General features: G+C 46.6%; 1 protein-coding gene across 1 annotated transcript; it reads right to left on the minus strand.

Annotated features, from left to right (window-relative positions):
• Nucleotides 1-3,661: 3,661 nt before the first annotated feature.
• EDN1 (endothelin 1) lies at nucleotides 3,662-10,810 on the minus strand. The gene is made up of 5 exons (XM_082638935.1): nucleotides 10,189-10,810; nucleotides 8,463-8,631; nucleotides 6,990-7,148; nucleotides 6,720-6,833; nucleotides 3,662-4,901 (listed from the first exon to the last, which is right to left on the minus strand). The coding sequence occupies exons 1-5, from the start codon at nucleotides 10,250-10,252 to the stop codon at nucleotides 4,799-4,801; spliced, it is 609 nt and encodes a 202-aa protein (XP_082495061.1). The 5' UTR covers nucleotides 10,253-10,810; the 3' UTR covers nucleotides 3,662-4,798.
• Between the last annotated feature and the right edge of the window lie 5,810 nt (nucleotides 10,811-16,620).

Raw genomic sequence — 16,620 nt, forward strand, 5'->3', positions numbered from 1 at the left:
AGAATATAATTGACCAAGAGTTTTGATACTTCCAAGTCTGATATGCACAGGTTCATGTACCAGTGAGACTCTATTAGTTTTTTTAAATTTTTATTTTATATTGGAGTACAGTTGATTTACAATGTTGTGTTAGTTTCAGGTGTTCAGCAAGGTGATTCAATTATACATGTAAACGTGTCTATTCTTTTCCAAATTCTTTTACCATTTAGGTTATTACAGAATACTGAGCGACTTCCCCGTGTTATATAGCAGGTCCTTGTTGGTTATCTATTTTACGTATAGCAGTGTGTACATATCAATCCCAAACTCCCAATCTATCCCTCCCCCCACACCCTTACCCATGGTAACCAGAAGTTCATTCTCTGTATGTTTCTGTTTTGTAAATAAATTCATTTGTATCATTTTTTTTAGATTCTACGTATGATATTTGTCTTTCTCTGTCTGACTTACTTCACTTAGTGTGACAATCTCCAGGTCCAACCATGTTGCTGCAGATAGCTTTATTTTGTTCTTTTTAATGGCTGAGTTATATTCCATTATATATATGTAACACTGCTTTATCCATTCATCTGTCGATGGACATTTAGTTTGCTTCCATGTCTTGGCTACTGTTGAAATACTTTCATAATGGCTGATAAATAGCCGTAGAAGCAAGAAATCAGGAAATTCCATCCTGGCTGCCCATGCCTTCTCAGATGGCTGGACCTTCCCACAGTCGAACACCTGGAGGTTTAACATCTGGCCTAGCTGGGGACCACCGGGAACCTGGTGGCCTGGGGGCCACAGAACCACCCCCTGGCTCTGTCCCTATCAGTGCCCGTGCCATGCCAGTGATGGCTATTGTTAATTTCATCCCTGGATATTTCCACAGCAGTTTAGGGTGGAGGCCTGGAATGATTCAGAATATGAAAGAGAAAAATAAGCTGCAGAAACACAGAAGACTCTGAACCAGCAAAACTGCATGTCAGACTCCCGATGTGCTGCCTCTCAAGAGCACGTTGCCTGTCGGGCTGGGCATACGTCACTTCCATCAGTCAGTGACCCCCAAGGCTGAGGCCCTTCTCTCTTCATTATCCAATGGCAGCAGCCCTGGATCTTTCTCTGATTCCCACCCGGGATTTGAGGAAATGCTATTGCCTCTGCCATCGCAGTCACCACTGCAATTTCTTCCCGTGTCTTAGACCTGTTTCCAGAAGAAGTTGTCAGTGAAGCACTCAGGGCACCAGATTTGGAGGCTGGCATTGTAAATTATAGTAATTTTTCTGCCAACTGTGTAGTGGCATCATGAGGATGATGTAGTAAACAAATATTTTACAACTAAAATGCTTGCGACTGGGGCTCAGGAGCCCATTGATATTCCTGAGAGAGTAATAAAAAGGATGGATCTGGCAACCGTCATCTGTGAGGCTGGAAGGCAAAGCTTTTGTGAAAAGCGATTTTGCTTTACTACCTAGAACCCTCTAATGAGGTTGGCTTGGGTATCTGTTTCCACTGACCTCTAGGTGCCTCTGAGTGAAACAGCCGTGCTCAAGGTTTCAGGCTCCAGAGATGCTACAGCTTGCTGTGTGACCTTAGGTAAGTCACTTCCCTCTCTGGGCCTTGGCTTTCTCCCCTGGAAAGACCAAAGATTTTTCTTTCTTTCCTGAGGGAACCCCTGCTTAATGTAATACCTGGAGTTGTGAGAACTCTACTTAGTTTCTTTGTCTAATACCCTGAGTATTTCAGGGAAGCACAGGCAGGATAAAAGCCAATCATTTCCATCACAAAAGAAGACAATCCCTGGAGTGAAAATGACGTACCCCTGGAGTGGATACCTCTCCCTTCACCAAAGGTCACATCTCCCCACCCAGGAGCCTCGGGTCCTTGGATCCCTGAGATCAGAGCTCTGCCTGTTCATTAGTGTGAAGAGAGAAATCTGTTCTAAGTGGGCTTCCAGAAACCATGCTTTTACTGGAAGAGCAGGAGGAAGCATGACAGACCGGGCCATCAATTCACCCCTCGAGCTGGCATGATCCTTGAGTAATAGTCAATCTTTCCTACATACTCCAAAAATATTTATTTCCTATGAACCTTCCAACATATTTTACTACTGACCCTCATGCCCTAGGAGCGCTGCTTCACACTTTTTACTCTTCTTGCTGGTTACTGAGGCAGAAAGCATCGGGGAAGATGATTTAAAAGTCTGAATAATAAAAAATATTCTTAAAAAAGAAAAGAAAAGGAAAATCTCATCACCGTTGCTTGCCCTGTTTTACTTTTGCTGTTGCGGAGCACAGGCTCTGACGCACAGGCTCAGCGGCCATGGCTCACGGGCCCAGCCGCTCCACAGCATGTAGGATCCTCCCGGACCGGGGCACGAACCTGTGTCCCCTGCATTGGCAGGCGGACTCTCAACCACTGCGCCACCAGGGAAGCCCCCAACTCCCTCTTAAATATACTAGATCCATGTCCTCCAAGCTCAGATCTTCACTCTCCTGTCACCTCCACTTCTTCCTGCCATCTCAGGCTCGCTCTTGGAGATGTAGAGACATTCCTCCCCTTTTTCATTTAACGGATGAGGACATTCATGATGCCAGGGGATGGAATGGTTGCTCAAGATTAACAGGGGCTAAGTTCAGGCCAAGTCCCTTGTCAATGTGGACAAAACTTCACCCTCCTCTTGAGAACCGCACACCGAGAAACAGTTTGCTAGATGAAATGAGTTTTATAAGCAATTCCCCAAAGACACTGGACTGTCTCCTAAAAACAAAAAAGTGAAAGATGAAAAACAATGCCAGTAAAGATAGAAACTCTGCCCAGGACACTGGTTCTGCACACCTGAAGACTGTTATTTAACATCTGTCAGATGTGTCACTGTTTGGACAACAGCGATCCCTGTGAGCTACTATTTGAGGAATGCCAGGCATTCTTTCAAACATTGTTCAAGAAAGGCGGTCTCAGAAGCTGATCAAGCTCTTTTGGGTTTCTGTTGGTAACAACCATCTGCAGCACTATTCTCCCCAACGGGTTGGCAGTTCAGCCAAGGCCAAGTGGGGAGGAGGGAGGTGCCGAGATGCAGGAGACCCAGAATCAGCATTTGGTATCTCTGGCTCCAAGGGCACGTGTCCAGTCCTGCGCTACCATTGAAAGAGCGAAGGTGCTTGGTGTTCCTCAGTAAACACACTTCTTAATCTGAGCAAATAAAAAGCCAGTGGGAGCCCTCACTTGCTCTGAGCAGGCCATTTTCTCAAAGCAACTCTGGTGTGGAATGTGTATAATTAGGTACCTTTGGGGAGGTCGCCTTGCCATTGCTTCCTTCAGTCTATTAACATGGAGAAAGCACCTCTCACCACATCATCAGCTTAAACTGCTGGATCCCCTCTAATAGCCAGAGCATAGCTAATGGATCAAGTCCCTGGAGAGTTTGCAGGTGAAGTGGAAGCAGAGGCGGCTATGCAGGGAAAGACAGAGGTGTGAAAGCTGGGTTTTTGTTTTGTTTTAAGCTTAATGCAATCTAAAGGCAATTTTAAGATATAAATCAAATTCTTGTTTTCATTAGCCATGATTCTTTTCCTTCTAACTGTCACCTTTCCAAGAAACCATCTTTAATCATCCCCCTACTTAATTCTTACCGCTTTGGCCCACTTCTCAGAAATTTCAGAAATGATTCAAAGTCAGTACAGTAGGGAAAAAAAATATTTATTTTCTAAAGTCATTACCTTGACAGGCAAAACAAAGCATTTTCTCAATTTCATTCAGAAATACATTTAAAAAAATACATAGACCAATATGGCCTGCCCAAACATATATTTAACATGGTAAATATAAGGAATAAATTGTTTGAATATAAATATCTATAAAAAAATAAGTACATCAAAATGTAATCCAACCTCTTCCATGAGCCAGTTACATAAAGGAAAACAATTTGACTGCTTTAAATCATCACCAATGTTTACCCTTCAGTGTCTCTCCTAAACAATCCTATACCGTTGTGTTTCCAAAAATCAAGGTAAGGGAATCTCCTGATTCAACTGATCTTTCTTTTCTTATGGAGCAGAGCTAGTAGATCACCCTGAAAATGTTATATCTACTATTGACACATTAGACAGACTTCCATGAGGCTAGGGCTTAGTGTGGGGATTTTAGAGGGGGAAGAGTTTGGGGAAGCAATAATTAAAGGTGGGGAAATACTTTGCCAGAGTGCAATATAGGTGAGGTAGACTCATATGCATGAAACTCATCCTGATTTTACAGTAGTAACAGTTTCTTTCAGTTTTGCATTTTATGAATTAAAAAAAACAAAGTCTCTCTTTTTTTTTTTTTTTAACTCGAGTGTTTGTCCTTAGACTGTTTTCAATTTGTGCATTCCCTAGAAAAATCTTTGCAGGGACTTTGGAGTTTCTTCCTGAAATGTGCCAGGCACCTGAGTGACACACAAACACTCCCTTCTGAACCTCTTCGGGGACTCAGCCCGCAAGTGGAATCTCCTCTCCTCCTCCCGCTAGGAGGAGGCCACCCTAATTTGCAGGTCACTGCATCTCTCTGCCTTTTGCATAGCCCGCTGTCACCCCAAAGGAGGAGAGAAACGAAAGCAGTTCCCACTGATGGAGGCAAATGAAGACGGGCTGGGGGACTCCTTAACCTTTCCTGGAATGTTTGCACCCAGGGCGCTGGTCCTGTGCTAGTCTGGAACGAGAAGTGGTCTAAGCAGGGAGGATGCATTTGCTCTGATCCCAGCCTCGTGGAGAGAGCGCAGAGTCAGGCCCAGGGCTGTTGGTGGATGAGAAGAAGGCTTCCGACAGGGCCCGACAACCTGCCATCAGTGTGTTCGGTTGTAGGTCACTTTCTTATCTCTGTAGAGCTTGGCTTTCAGCTTGGCAACATGAAAAGACGTTTTGATGCTGTTGCTGATGGCCTCCAACCTATTAAAACCAGACAAGAGAAAACAAATGTTATTATTATTATTTTTTTCTACAAAAATCATTCCTAGGCAAAAGAAACATCTAAAATTAGAATCTGGCAAAAACAAATCTAAATCTGGATCCTGAACTTTCACCCCCAACCAAAACCACATGTTACTCAGCTAACCTCAAGTGAAAATAAACTACCTCTTATGACTAGAATGGCGGTGGGCAGGGCGGTGAGCAGGGAGAATAAGGGTGATAATGGTCATATCTAAAGGGAACTGGGTATTAAATACAATTTTAAAGTACAATTTTTAAGGTCAGCTAGAGATATTCTCTTTTCTTCTTTAGCCCTATCCCAAGCACTATCCCAACCCCTGTGGGACTGTATGGAGAGACTCAGTCAGCAGAGGTTTCAAATAGCCAGGAATGTCTTCTTAGTCACGTAAGAAATTGAATGGGGCTTCGTGGGAAAGAAATTCAAAAAGAGGCCTACAGGCAGACCCAAAACAATATTCTACGGCAATTAAAAAAAATTTGTTTTTGCAGGTTTCATGTTTTCTGTTTCTAGGAGAAAGAAAAAGGGAAGGACTGTAACATTGATTTAACAGTTGATGTAATGGAAGCTAATAGAAAAAAAAAATGATTTCCAAGTCAGTCCAGAAACGGTGATTTACGTAATCTTGCGATCTGAAGGCGCACTAGTGGCCTGAGGTTATAAATATGGAAACTTCAACAGCACATGGGAAGTGCTGAGGATGGCCCCACACCAGCAGTAAACAACTCAGAAGTCATCCATGACCGCCAGGCCTGTGCTCATAATACTTGGATCCTAGGACTTCTTGCCACTGGATTTCCAGCAAAAGTTGCCACTGACCATGATAGGGAAACGTAGAATATGGGGCAGATCTGAAAGCAGGATTCCTCCCTGCAGCTTGTGAATTCCAAAATGTTTAGGATTTGGAAGACTTATCACTCTAAAACTGCTCAGGGGACTTCCCTGGTGGTGCAGTGGTTGAGAGTCCGCCTGCCGATGCAGGGCACACGGGTTCGTGCCCCGGTCCGGGAAGACCCCACATGCCGCGGAGCGGCTGGGCCCGTGAGCCATGGCCGCTGAGCCTGCGCGTCCGGAGCCTGTGCTCCGCAACGGGAGAGGTCACAACAGTGAGAGGCCCGCGTACCGCAAAAAAAAAAAAAAAAAAAAAAAAAACCTGCTCAGAGCAATCCTATGGTATTACTAATCCAGATCCCAGCTCATGACTAAAAAATGAGAAATCTTTGGGGAATGACATTGGGTCTCCACCAAACGCATTTCCCTATTTAAAAAGTAAATAAATAAACCTGAAAAATGGCATGTTCTAACTCTCACCAACCCTGCCTCATGACTTTATTTTCCCTTTGGTCATTTGAATAACTGCCATGTTTTGAAGAATTTGATTATACGTGACGCTTTAATTAAAAAAAAAAAACTCTCCCTGAAAGGATTTTTAATTTCTCAGGGAAAGCTGTAAATATATTGACTCAGAGAGGCAAAAACTAGATGTGACTAAATGACAAAGGTGTCTCTAGATAGATGTTGTTTGGAAAATCTACCTTTAGGATGAGAAGTGTGTGTGCTAAAAATCACCACAGTGTACAGAGGGCAGCTGTCGGCATTCAAGGTCTTCAAGAAAACATTTGAGAGGGATTCCTTTGCTTTCTTTAATCTAGAGAGCACAAAGATTCCCCTTTTGTTTGTTACTGTCCTCTGGGCCTTTCTCCCATCAAGGCAAGAAAGACTAGGAGTGTAGACCATTCATAGGTGACGGGGACCAGCTGTTCTTAGGAGCCTCTTACCTTCTTATTTTCCTTCCATCCACCAGCTGCTGATGAAGACACTTCTCTCCCAGCTTGGAACAGTCTTTCCCTTTCTTTTGTTTATTCCAGCCTTTCTCCATGGTGTCTTGGTCCCTGTTAAAATACACGTAGGGAGAACATTTCAGCAATAGGAACTTCAGTTGTTCTCAATGCCTCTGTTAATCTCTTTTAAACAAGAAGACAGCATCATAAGAGGAAGACGGTCAGGAGGGCATAAAACTGAAGGAAAACAAAGGTGTTTCTACTCACCTGAGTTCTTTTCCTGCTTGGCAAAAATTCCAGCACTTCTTGTCTTTTTGGCTAGCACATTGACATCTCTTCCTGTGGTCTGTTGCCTTTGTAGGAAAGAAATCCTTTAAGGATCGCTTGGACCTGGAGGGGCTTCCGAGTCCATATGGAACAATGTGCCTAACATGGAAAGAGAGGAACAAAAGTTATGAGCATAGCTGATCGTCTCCAAAGGTTGCATTCTTTGGGGCAAGCTCCTAAGGAGCTCACACCACAGGATTTGGAAGCAAAACTCAGCAGAGTCAAATGTTGCTAACAGTCAGGACGGCATGCCGGTCAATGGCCCCAAGTGTGTGGACCCACCCAGGAGAAAATCAGTTTTTCTAAGTCAATGAAATTCCATGTCAACTCTCAACACAGCAGCCTTGTCTTTTGGCCGAAATTATGACATCTCTGCTTTGGTATCTGTTTCATATTTTCTTCCTTTTTCTGACTCTGTATTTAGTTAACAGGTCTTGGGGGTGGGGGTGGGGGACTTCCGTGCAAAACCATGACTCACAAGATTTCGAAAACCGATTTTCAGTTCAAGTGATACATGATAATGCTAAAAGGGCCCCCTGAGGAGGCTGGGGGAGACACACTACTGCGTGCATGGTTCACGCCAGGTTTGCACACCTCCTGTGATTTGGTGATTATCATACGACTATAGAGGGACTCCTCGCCAGGAGGCTCTCCAGTAATTTCCAGTGTGTCCATTGTGATTCTCACCTAGAGAATAAGGTCCTCCCCTTGGAAGTATCACCTTACGAAGTACGAGGCTCGCTGTGGTTTTTGTTTGGTTTGATTTGATCTTGTTTGGATTTCAGTCATCCCTCACCATAACGGGACACCGCAGGTACAATCAATGTATTTTTGTTTAGGATTCCTTCTGATGGGTGAGCTACTTTTCAGGGGGAGATGGGGGAAACTGCTTTCTTCACTCGGGAGGCAGAAGGGAACTCTAAGGACCGTGTTTCTATTGCTGTGTTGAAATAGGCTTTTCCAAAGGGGGAGTCGGGACACCCAAGTTCTAGGTCTCGCTCTACCATAAATTCATCCTGGCAAGTGACTTCAACATTTCGGGTCTTAGTTTTTCTACAAGTAAGATAAAGACATTAGACTCTGACTCTCTATAATCCTTTCTGCCTCTTAAGTCTATACCCTCCCATGAGAAGCACAGGTTGGACCAAGCCACATATGACCTCAGCAACGTTTTCCCTAAACCCAGGCAGATCCCAATGGAGAACATTCTCCCCGGAGGCCCAACACAAAGTTTCTCCCCTGAGATGAGCGGTAGCCTCCTGAGGGGCATTTTCCCCACTGGGGCACTTTCACGTGGTCAGAAATGCTACCTTCAGAGTCCAAACCCAAAAGTAACGGGAGTAACTGGGCTCCAGTCTCCCGTGAAGGTGGAGGGGAGGAAGCCTGGAGTAAGGATGCCCTCTAGAGACTCACTCTGGAGTGTTGACCCAAATGATGTCCAGGTGGCAGAAGTAGACGCATTCTTTATCCATCAGCGAAGAGCAGGAACAGCGCTTGGCCCGGCGGGGCCTCCAGGGCGCACTGGGAGAGGGCTTCTCCCCTCCGCTCTCAGCTCCTGTGCTGAGCTCAGCGCCCAGGACCGCTGCGGAGAGAAAGAGCAGGTCAGTGGGCCGTGTCTCCTCCAAGGCCCGAAGGCACACTGGTCACAGCATCGATGCCACATCTAGCAGAGCAGATAAAAGCAGATGAAGCACCCAGCCGGCCTCCAGCAAGAAACGCAGAGCAAAAAGGACTCTATTATTTTCCCTCCTTAACATGACTTCACCTTTATCGCCACTGGCTTATCCACCTTCAGAGAGATTATACAAGTGCAGGGGAAACAACCACCTGAAAAGGGACTTACCAGCCCCTTGAAGCAGCCTTCAAGGAAACGCTTAGAAATACTGCCTGTTAGACATTTGGGTTGGCTTCTGCATGGAACTTAACACAACCTACAGTGGCTTAAAATTGGCTGATGACCAAAAACCTGAAACAAAATAAATCATACTGCCTTTTCCTAGACTCAGAGCCACTTCCTCTTGCGGGATGACCTTCTGTTTAGGGCAGTACCCACCACTTCACACCCTGTGTCAGGCGGGGAGTAGCCCAGATGAGACACACCTCTTGAACTTAGGTGGAGGTCCAGAGCTTCGGGGAGGTGATTGGAGAGAGAGAAGAGAAATCAGCTCTACAGTAAAACCACTGACCTAAGGGAAAACTGAGCAGCAGCTCCGGGGACCCAGGCAAGGTTCCGTGGGTTTTGAATTCTGAATCCCCGGAGCAGGATGGTGTGGGTGGGATTTGCCGTCTTCCCTTCCCCACGGCAGCATGCTTCCTCTTACTGACAAGTTAGCCACGCAGCTTATCTGCCTAATTTTGTACATTTCAAATGATCAGACACATTCCAGGATTTTCATTCCCTTGACATCCTTTCTCTTCAGTCAGGGTCATGAAAAGACAAAAAAAGTGCACTGACCCTAAAAGAGGGCAGATGCACACATACTAGCTAAATCCTTCAGCAGCCAAGATTTATCCTAGCTTCCCTCCCAAGACAGGTGAATAAAACTGGAAATAGAGCCCACACTGTTCTGAGTGCCAAAAACTTGCCGAAAGAAATCTAAAGTCAACAATGACAATTTTAAAGAAAACATCTGCTTCACCCTGAAACCGCCTGGGGGTGGTTTTCACCAGGCTGTTCTGCAGGTGATTTTACTGCTCATACATTGCTTGAATGACTTGAATAAAATTCCTTGGCTTCAAGCTGAGATGTTTAAATATTTCACACATTAACACACTATTAAAGCAGTATTTGAATAAGATATAAATTCCTATATGTCCTATTACCTGTATGAACACATATATTGCAAACATACATTTAGCTAAATTATATCTCGCTTTAATTGAGTCGTATTTTTAAAAGCCAAGGAAATACACTAGGCAATAATAATAATGTTATTTTAATGCTAGAGGGGCAACGGTCTTCAACAGAGGATTTTTTTTTCCACTAGAAAACTTAAGCACCTTTGAGCACTAATTCCCCTACACTTGATTTCTGAGCGGCAGTCATAAAAAGAAACAGGGGAAAACACAGAAGCAAGAAAAGCATTAAGGTGGAAAAGAAGACGGCAGCATTCAGGGATTTACAAGTCAACGTGCCTACCTGCTTCTGGAGCTCCTTGGAAAGCCACAAACAGCAGAGCGAAAATCATGGGGAAATAATCCATTCTGGAAAAAAGGGGATCAAAATCCTTCCCCACTGCGAACTAAACCCGAAGTGAAGCGGGGGAAAAACGCAGAAAAAAAAAAACAGCTTCGGTTCCTTCCTAGCGCTTCGGGTTCTTCGGATCTCAAAGTGATCCTTCAGCCCGAACGCTCTTTAACGGGGAGAAAAAAGAAGCGTCTGCCAGGAGAGAAGGCAGTGGGAGCGGTCCGAGGACGCACGCGGTGGCGGCCGTGGCGCACGGGGACCCGGGGACCCTGGCGGCGCTGGTCCCAGCGCAGAGGCAGCAACGCGTCTGACCTGGACAGCTCTCGGCCGGCTTTTTATACTGAACCCCTATAGAGCGGGGGTAAACAGCTCCAATTTTATTCCAGCCCCAGACAATGTTATTGTGTCATTAGTCACCACCAGGCAACGTGCAGCCGGAGATAAGGCCGGGCTCTAAAGGAAATCACTGCTAACTTCAGAGGCAGACGCCCGCCGTCTGACAATTCGGGGCAGGGCTAAGAAAAAGAAAATACCCATTGGAGACCTTTGGTAAACCTGCCCGTGCAGCGCTGCCGTCTGCTTCCCCTTTGCAAGCTGCCAGCCCCGGAGTTCAAGCATCAGAAGAGGGACTCCAGAAAAGTCATACCATTGGTATGAAAAGTATGAGCTACAGTTTAAATAGATTGTATTGTTGTGTGCGGGGGAATTTTTTTTTTTAATTGTTGTTCGCTTCATTTGCCTTTTATGTCTCTCCGATGTCTTAGTGCTGATCAGTCCAGGGGACGCTCTCGCTCTTTGCTTACGCCTCCCCCCGCCCCCGACTCGGGGTCAGATTATTTTGGCAGATAGATGGACGCACTTTGCTCCTTCCAGCCCCCGCCCACCAAGGCTGTTCGGCTCAAGTTCTTTGCATCCACAGTGGGAAAGATCAGACAGGGTTTGGCAAGAAAAGGAAGTTTAAAAAAAAAAATAAAGGATCCTTTTAGGCACATACCCAGTCCTTTCAGGATTGCTGATTAGAAGCCCCCATCAGCTTTTCTTTTTGCGCCCACCCTCTTCCCGTCCCCGGATCCCCCCCACTTGCCGGGGCACCAATCTAAAGAAATAGCGAGAGAGGAACGCCAGAGGGAGACGAAGAGCTACCGGGGCTGATGTTTGAGGAAAAAAAAAAAAGCCACAGCCTTGGCTTCCAAATAACAGAAGGAAACGCCGCCACCTGAGGTGGGAGCCTAGAAAGGGAGGCACGGCACCTGACACGGAAAGCGGGGTTGCCCCTCGGAATATTCCATTTACTCCCTACATCGGGACAGCTTTTCTGGGTCTTTGTTTTCCTTTGGCTTTTTCTTGTAAGTCCAAGGGGTGTTCTTGTAGAGGGTTAAGTATTGGGAAGGAGGAAATGCCCGCCCTGAATAAGGCAGCAGACGATACCTCGCCTTTAATAATGTGCTTATGTTTTCAAAACAATTTCCTGTCTACATAAGCACGAAATACCCCTTGAGGTCCTCACAGGGCAGTCACTGCGGAGGAGACAACATGCTGCAATGTGTACAGCAGAACATGAATGTAAGACACCTGGCTTTTTCAATTAGCCTCATTTGTCAAGTGAGAAAGCTGGGGTGCCCAGAATTTCCCTGCTCCATCAAAGTTCTCGGTGTGCCTGAGTAAGGCCCCTGGGATAAAGGTAGAGCATCTTCCCTGCACACGAAAAAGATGTGTCTACGTCTAGCTCCTAGGGACACCATCAAATAGATGCTGCTTCCATTTCCTCATCTTGTTTTACTCTAATCCACCCCCCCCCCCCACACACACACACGCACACGCAGGGATTCAAATGCGGATTCATCTGCAGTTCTCAGGAGGATTCCACAGAATCATTTCCTCCTCCTTCTCTCTGTTTATTCTTCACCCCTAGAATCAAAAGGACAGATTTTATCCCAACACCTAAGCCGTGGACCTGGGCACACTTGGTCTCCCTGGACATCCCTCGAAGTCACAACTGGGGGGACAGTAGCAGTAGCAGATCCGTAATGAGCTCTGTCCCCTAAACCAGCCACTGCAGCCAGAGTGGAGGTGGGGGGAGGCAGGGACCCTCCCCCCAACATCCACACCTAGAGAGGCCTCCCCCCGCGTCCTCAGGTGTCTCTGCTTGGGCCCTCGGCCCCTCCTCTATACGCTTGCCTCAGCCCAGCCCCGGGGGCCGCGGAGGGCACAGCTCCCCCTGGACTCAGTGGCAGCCAGCAGGGAGCCAGCTCTGCTGGCCTCAGCCCTGGCCAGTGCGTTCCGACTTCTTCCCATCCGCAGAGCACAGGAGAGCAGAAGAGAGCTGATGTCACATTCACAGGATCCAAGCTTCCCCCAGGGAGGGAGAGGTGGCCTGGGAAATATGTCTCGGCAGGGGTCTCCCCGCAAAACTCTTTTTTTTTTTTTTTTTTTTTGCGGTACGCGGGCCTCTCACTGTTGTGGCCTCCCCCGTTGCGGAGCACAGGCTCCGGATGCGCAGGCCCAGCGGCCATGGCTCACGGGCCCAGCCGCTCCGCGGCATATGGGATCCTCCCAGACCGGGGCACGAACCCGTGTCCCCTGCATCGGCAGGCGGACTCTCAACCACTGCGCCACCAGGGAGGCCCAAAACTCTTTTTTTTTTAATCTCCTGGAAACTTTAACAAAACACTGGCCACAGTCAGGACCAACCTGTCCTCAGCTCCCCGGAAACTACCGCCTGGTCCCTCCCAGTCCTTCCAGGTCCAGCCTGGGCCACCCTCCGGCAGGGAAGCCCATCTCTCGATGCCACACCCACCTCCGTGAGGTTGCCCAGGCAGGTGCCAGCAGCGCCCAACGATCAGGTGGAGAAGTGAAGCAAAATGAAACTGCCCACGAGCCTTTCCACAGCCCGCCCGCCCGCCCGCCCTCCTCTCCTGTGTCATCCTGTGAAGTATTTGAATGACAAATAAATACAAAAAGTGGGCAGCAGTGATCCGCCCCGACCTGTCACCCCGGGCCTTCTGCTCAAGTCAATGCACAGGATTCCAGATCCGGGAGGGTCGCATTGTTCCAAGGCCCACCTTGCCCCCATGTCTTTGAATCGTGAGTTTCCAAGACGCACCCTCACGTGGGTGTGCACGTGCCCGTTTCCATTTTTCTTTGTGTGTCTTGGGGCAATGGTGGTATCTGCCTTCCCTGTCCATCTCTCCACTTCCATCTCTTGCAGCAGCCTCTTTTCTTCCTAGAGGAGGAAAGGGGGGGGCCCTTTCTCTGCAGAGAAGGCAGCTATCCTACTGCCAGGCAGCTGCCCAACAAAACATTTTGCCAAGAAGCAAGAGCAGGAGGGAGGAAGAACCCCAATAGACCAGTTTTACAAGCTAGATGCTGCTGCTGCTGCTCCGCCTGGAGCCTTGCTGGGGAGCGTGGAGGAGACGGGAAGGTTAAAGTTGCTGGACAAAGTAATAAAAGTGGAGATCCCGGGCTTCCCTGGTGGCACAGTGGTTGGGAGTCCGCCTGCCGATGCAGGGGACGCGGGTTCGTGCCCCGGTCCGGGAAGATCCCACGTGCCGCGGAGCGGCTGGGCCCGTGAGCCATGGCCGCGGAGCCTGTGCGTCCGGAGCCTGTGCTCTGCAACGGGAGAGGCCACAGCAGTGAGAGGCCCGGGTACCGCAAAAAAAAAAAAAAAAAAAAAAACCTTGGAGATCCCACCTCTGTCACCAACCCCCAGCCCAGCCCTCCAGGACCTAGCAGGGGAAAGGCTCTCTGCAGGCACAGTCCGCCTCAGAGAGGAAAGGGAAGGGAGACAAGAGGTAAAGAATATGGGCTTTTTCCCCAACAGAACAGTCTTCTGTTGCTGTTCTTGCTTTTAATGTTACACTTGAATACTGGAAACTATTTGATAAAGCTATTTTGTATGTGTTTCTTTGTGTATCATCTCTTGCTATGTATTAATAGATAGCTATAAATAAAACACCCTGGGCCCCAAATACAGATACTACACAGTAGCAAAGTGTACTGTTTTTTAGCACTCCTCAGCTTTGCTCTTTCTCAACTTCTGCGTAAAAAAATTTGCAACTTTGCCCAGCCGATAAATCTGGGGCGGGATGTGGCAATGAGCTCAGCAAAAAGAACAGCCGTGAGGTTGCTTGACGAGAGAGAGCGTGAGGCGTGGAGAGCGGCCTTAGCGTGGGCTCCGCGAAGCTGTCCAGGCCACGAGCTCAATCATATATTGTTGCCTATTTTACATTCCTACTTTGCATAGCACTGTTGTGAAAGACTGCGTAATACAGACATTACCTCATGACATATGACACACGTCCAGGAGTCATGAACAGACACAGCTTCTCCCTGTGTCCAAAATCGAGTGGTATTTAGCACAGGAAATAGGGTGCTGCTCAGCAGAGATTCATCCTATGTATCTAAAAGCATAGAACTAAAGAGTTCGTCGATAGGTCAATGGATAAAGAAAACGTGGTATATATATGTACACCACATGGAATACTTCTCAGCCATAAACGAAAACGTGGATGGACCTAGAGGGTATCGTGCTAAGTGAAATAAGTCAAACAGAGAAAGAAAATACCATATGATTTAACTTATATGTGAAATCTAAAAAACCCAAAACAAACCAATAAAAATAACAAAACAAAAACAGACTTGTAGGGGCTTCCCTGGTGGCACAGTGGTTGGGAGTCCGCCTGCCGATGCAGGGGACGCGGGTTCGTGCCCCGGTCTGGGAGGATCCCACATGCCGCAGAGCGGCTGGGCCCGTGAGCCATGGCCGCTGAGCCTGAGCGTCTGGAGCCTGTGCTCCGCAACGGGAGAGGCCACAACAGTGAGAGGCCCGTGTATCGCAAAAACAAAAAAGAAAAAACAGACTTGTAGATGCAGAGTTCAAACTGGTAGTTGCCAGAGGGGAGGGGGTAGGGGACTGAGTGAAATAGGTGAGATTTAGATTAATAGATTAAGAGGTACAAACTTCCAGTTATGAAATACATAAGTCATGGGGAGGTAATGTACAGCGTAGGGAATATGGGTAATAATACCTTTTGTGATAAATGTGTATGCTGACAGATTATAACTAGGCTCATCATGGTGCTCATTTTGTAATGTATAAAATTATCAAATCACTATGTTGTACACCTGAAGCTAATATAATATTGTAAGTCAATTACACTTCAATAAAAAAGAAAGAAATATGTAACATATGCAACTTTGCTTCCCCGACACGTTCATCCATAAGATGATGACAGATAGCAGCTGTTTAGCTTAAAAGAATATGTCCAATTCTCTAACCTAGCGTTTCCCAAACCTCAGTCATTCATAAACCTCTTTCACAACTTTTGCCATATTGGTGTGCCACCCATATATTTTTCTTGTATTTTTTTTTTTTTTCCTTTTTGCGGTATGCGGGCCTCTCACTGTTGTGGCCTCTCCCGTTGCGGAGCACAGGCTCCGGACGCGCAGGCCCAGCGGCCATGGCTCACGGGCCCAGCCGCTCCGCGGCATATGGGATCCTCCCAGACCGGGGCACGAACCCGTATCCCCTGCATCGGCAGGCGGACTCTCAACCACTGCGCCACCAGGGAGGCCCACCCATATATTTTTACTGAGTATTTTTCTTTCAACTGACTTACTTCTTTTACTTGAATAGTTTTAAGGAAACTTTCTATTGCTTCTATCCTAAGCAATAATATATATGGAATCATGGTCTGTATGGTTAAATAATATACATTTTATATGGTTAAATAAGGCACCTGAAATCATGGTTTAATACACGTTAGGATGAACATCATTACACCAGCATTCTTACTGCGCCTGGGGAACACCATTCCTTCCAATCTGATGTCTTATGTCTTATTATGTTAAGAATTAAACCCTGGTTTTAATTCCACTCTCTGACCTCTACTTTCAAGATCATCTCCACATATTCTACATCAAAACTCTCATATGGATGCATTCCAAAGAAACAGAAGCTCTGGCATCCAGAATCTAGAAAAACAAGGAGTCCACATCCAAAAAGTTCCTAGTTCATGCTTCCCCTTGGTTTATCACTTCAATGTTTTGGTACTTGCCTTTTATCTTATTTTGATCCTCTATCCCGAATTTAAATATCCTCTCTGAGTGTTTACACACACACACACACACACCCCCCCACATGTGAACCTATAGATTGAAATGAGATAATAGTTGTAATATTTCACACATCAGGGAGACCAGAAAAATGCGACGGCCAGTAGCTGCCTCCTCATCTTTTTCTCTTTAATTATAATTCTATATCATTCATGATATGTTGGAACTGAAGAGATTCTGATGCAGGAGTTAAAAAATAAGACTACTTGGAGGTGAGTGGAATAGAGTCAAGTGATTTCATTAAACCTAATTTACGTAGTCATTCTAGAC

The sequence above is a fragment of the Mesoplodon mirus genome (genome assembly GCF_964341445.2).
Source record: "Mesoplodon mirus genome assembly, chromosome: 12".
Classification (NCBI taxonomy): Eukaryota; Metazoa; Chordata; class Mammalia; order Artiodactyla; family Ziphiidae; genus Mesoplodon; species Mesoplodon mirus.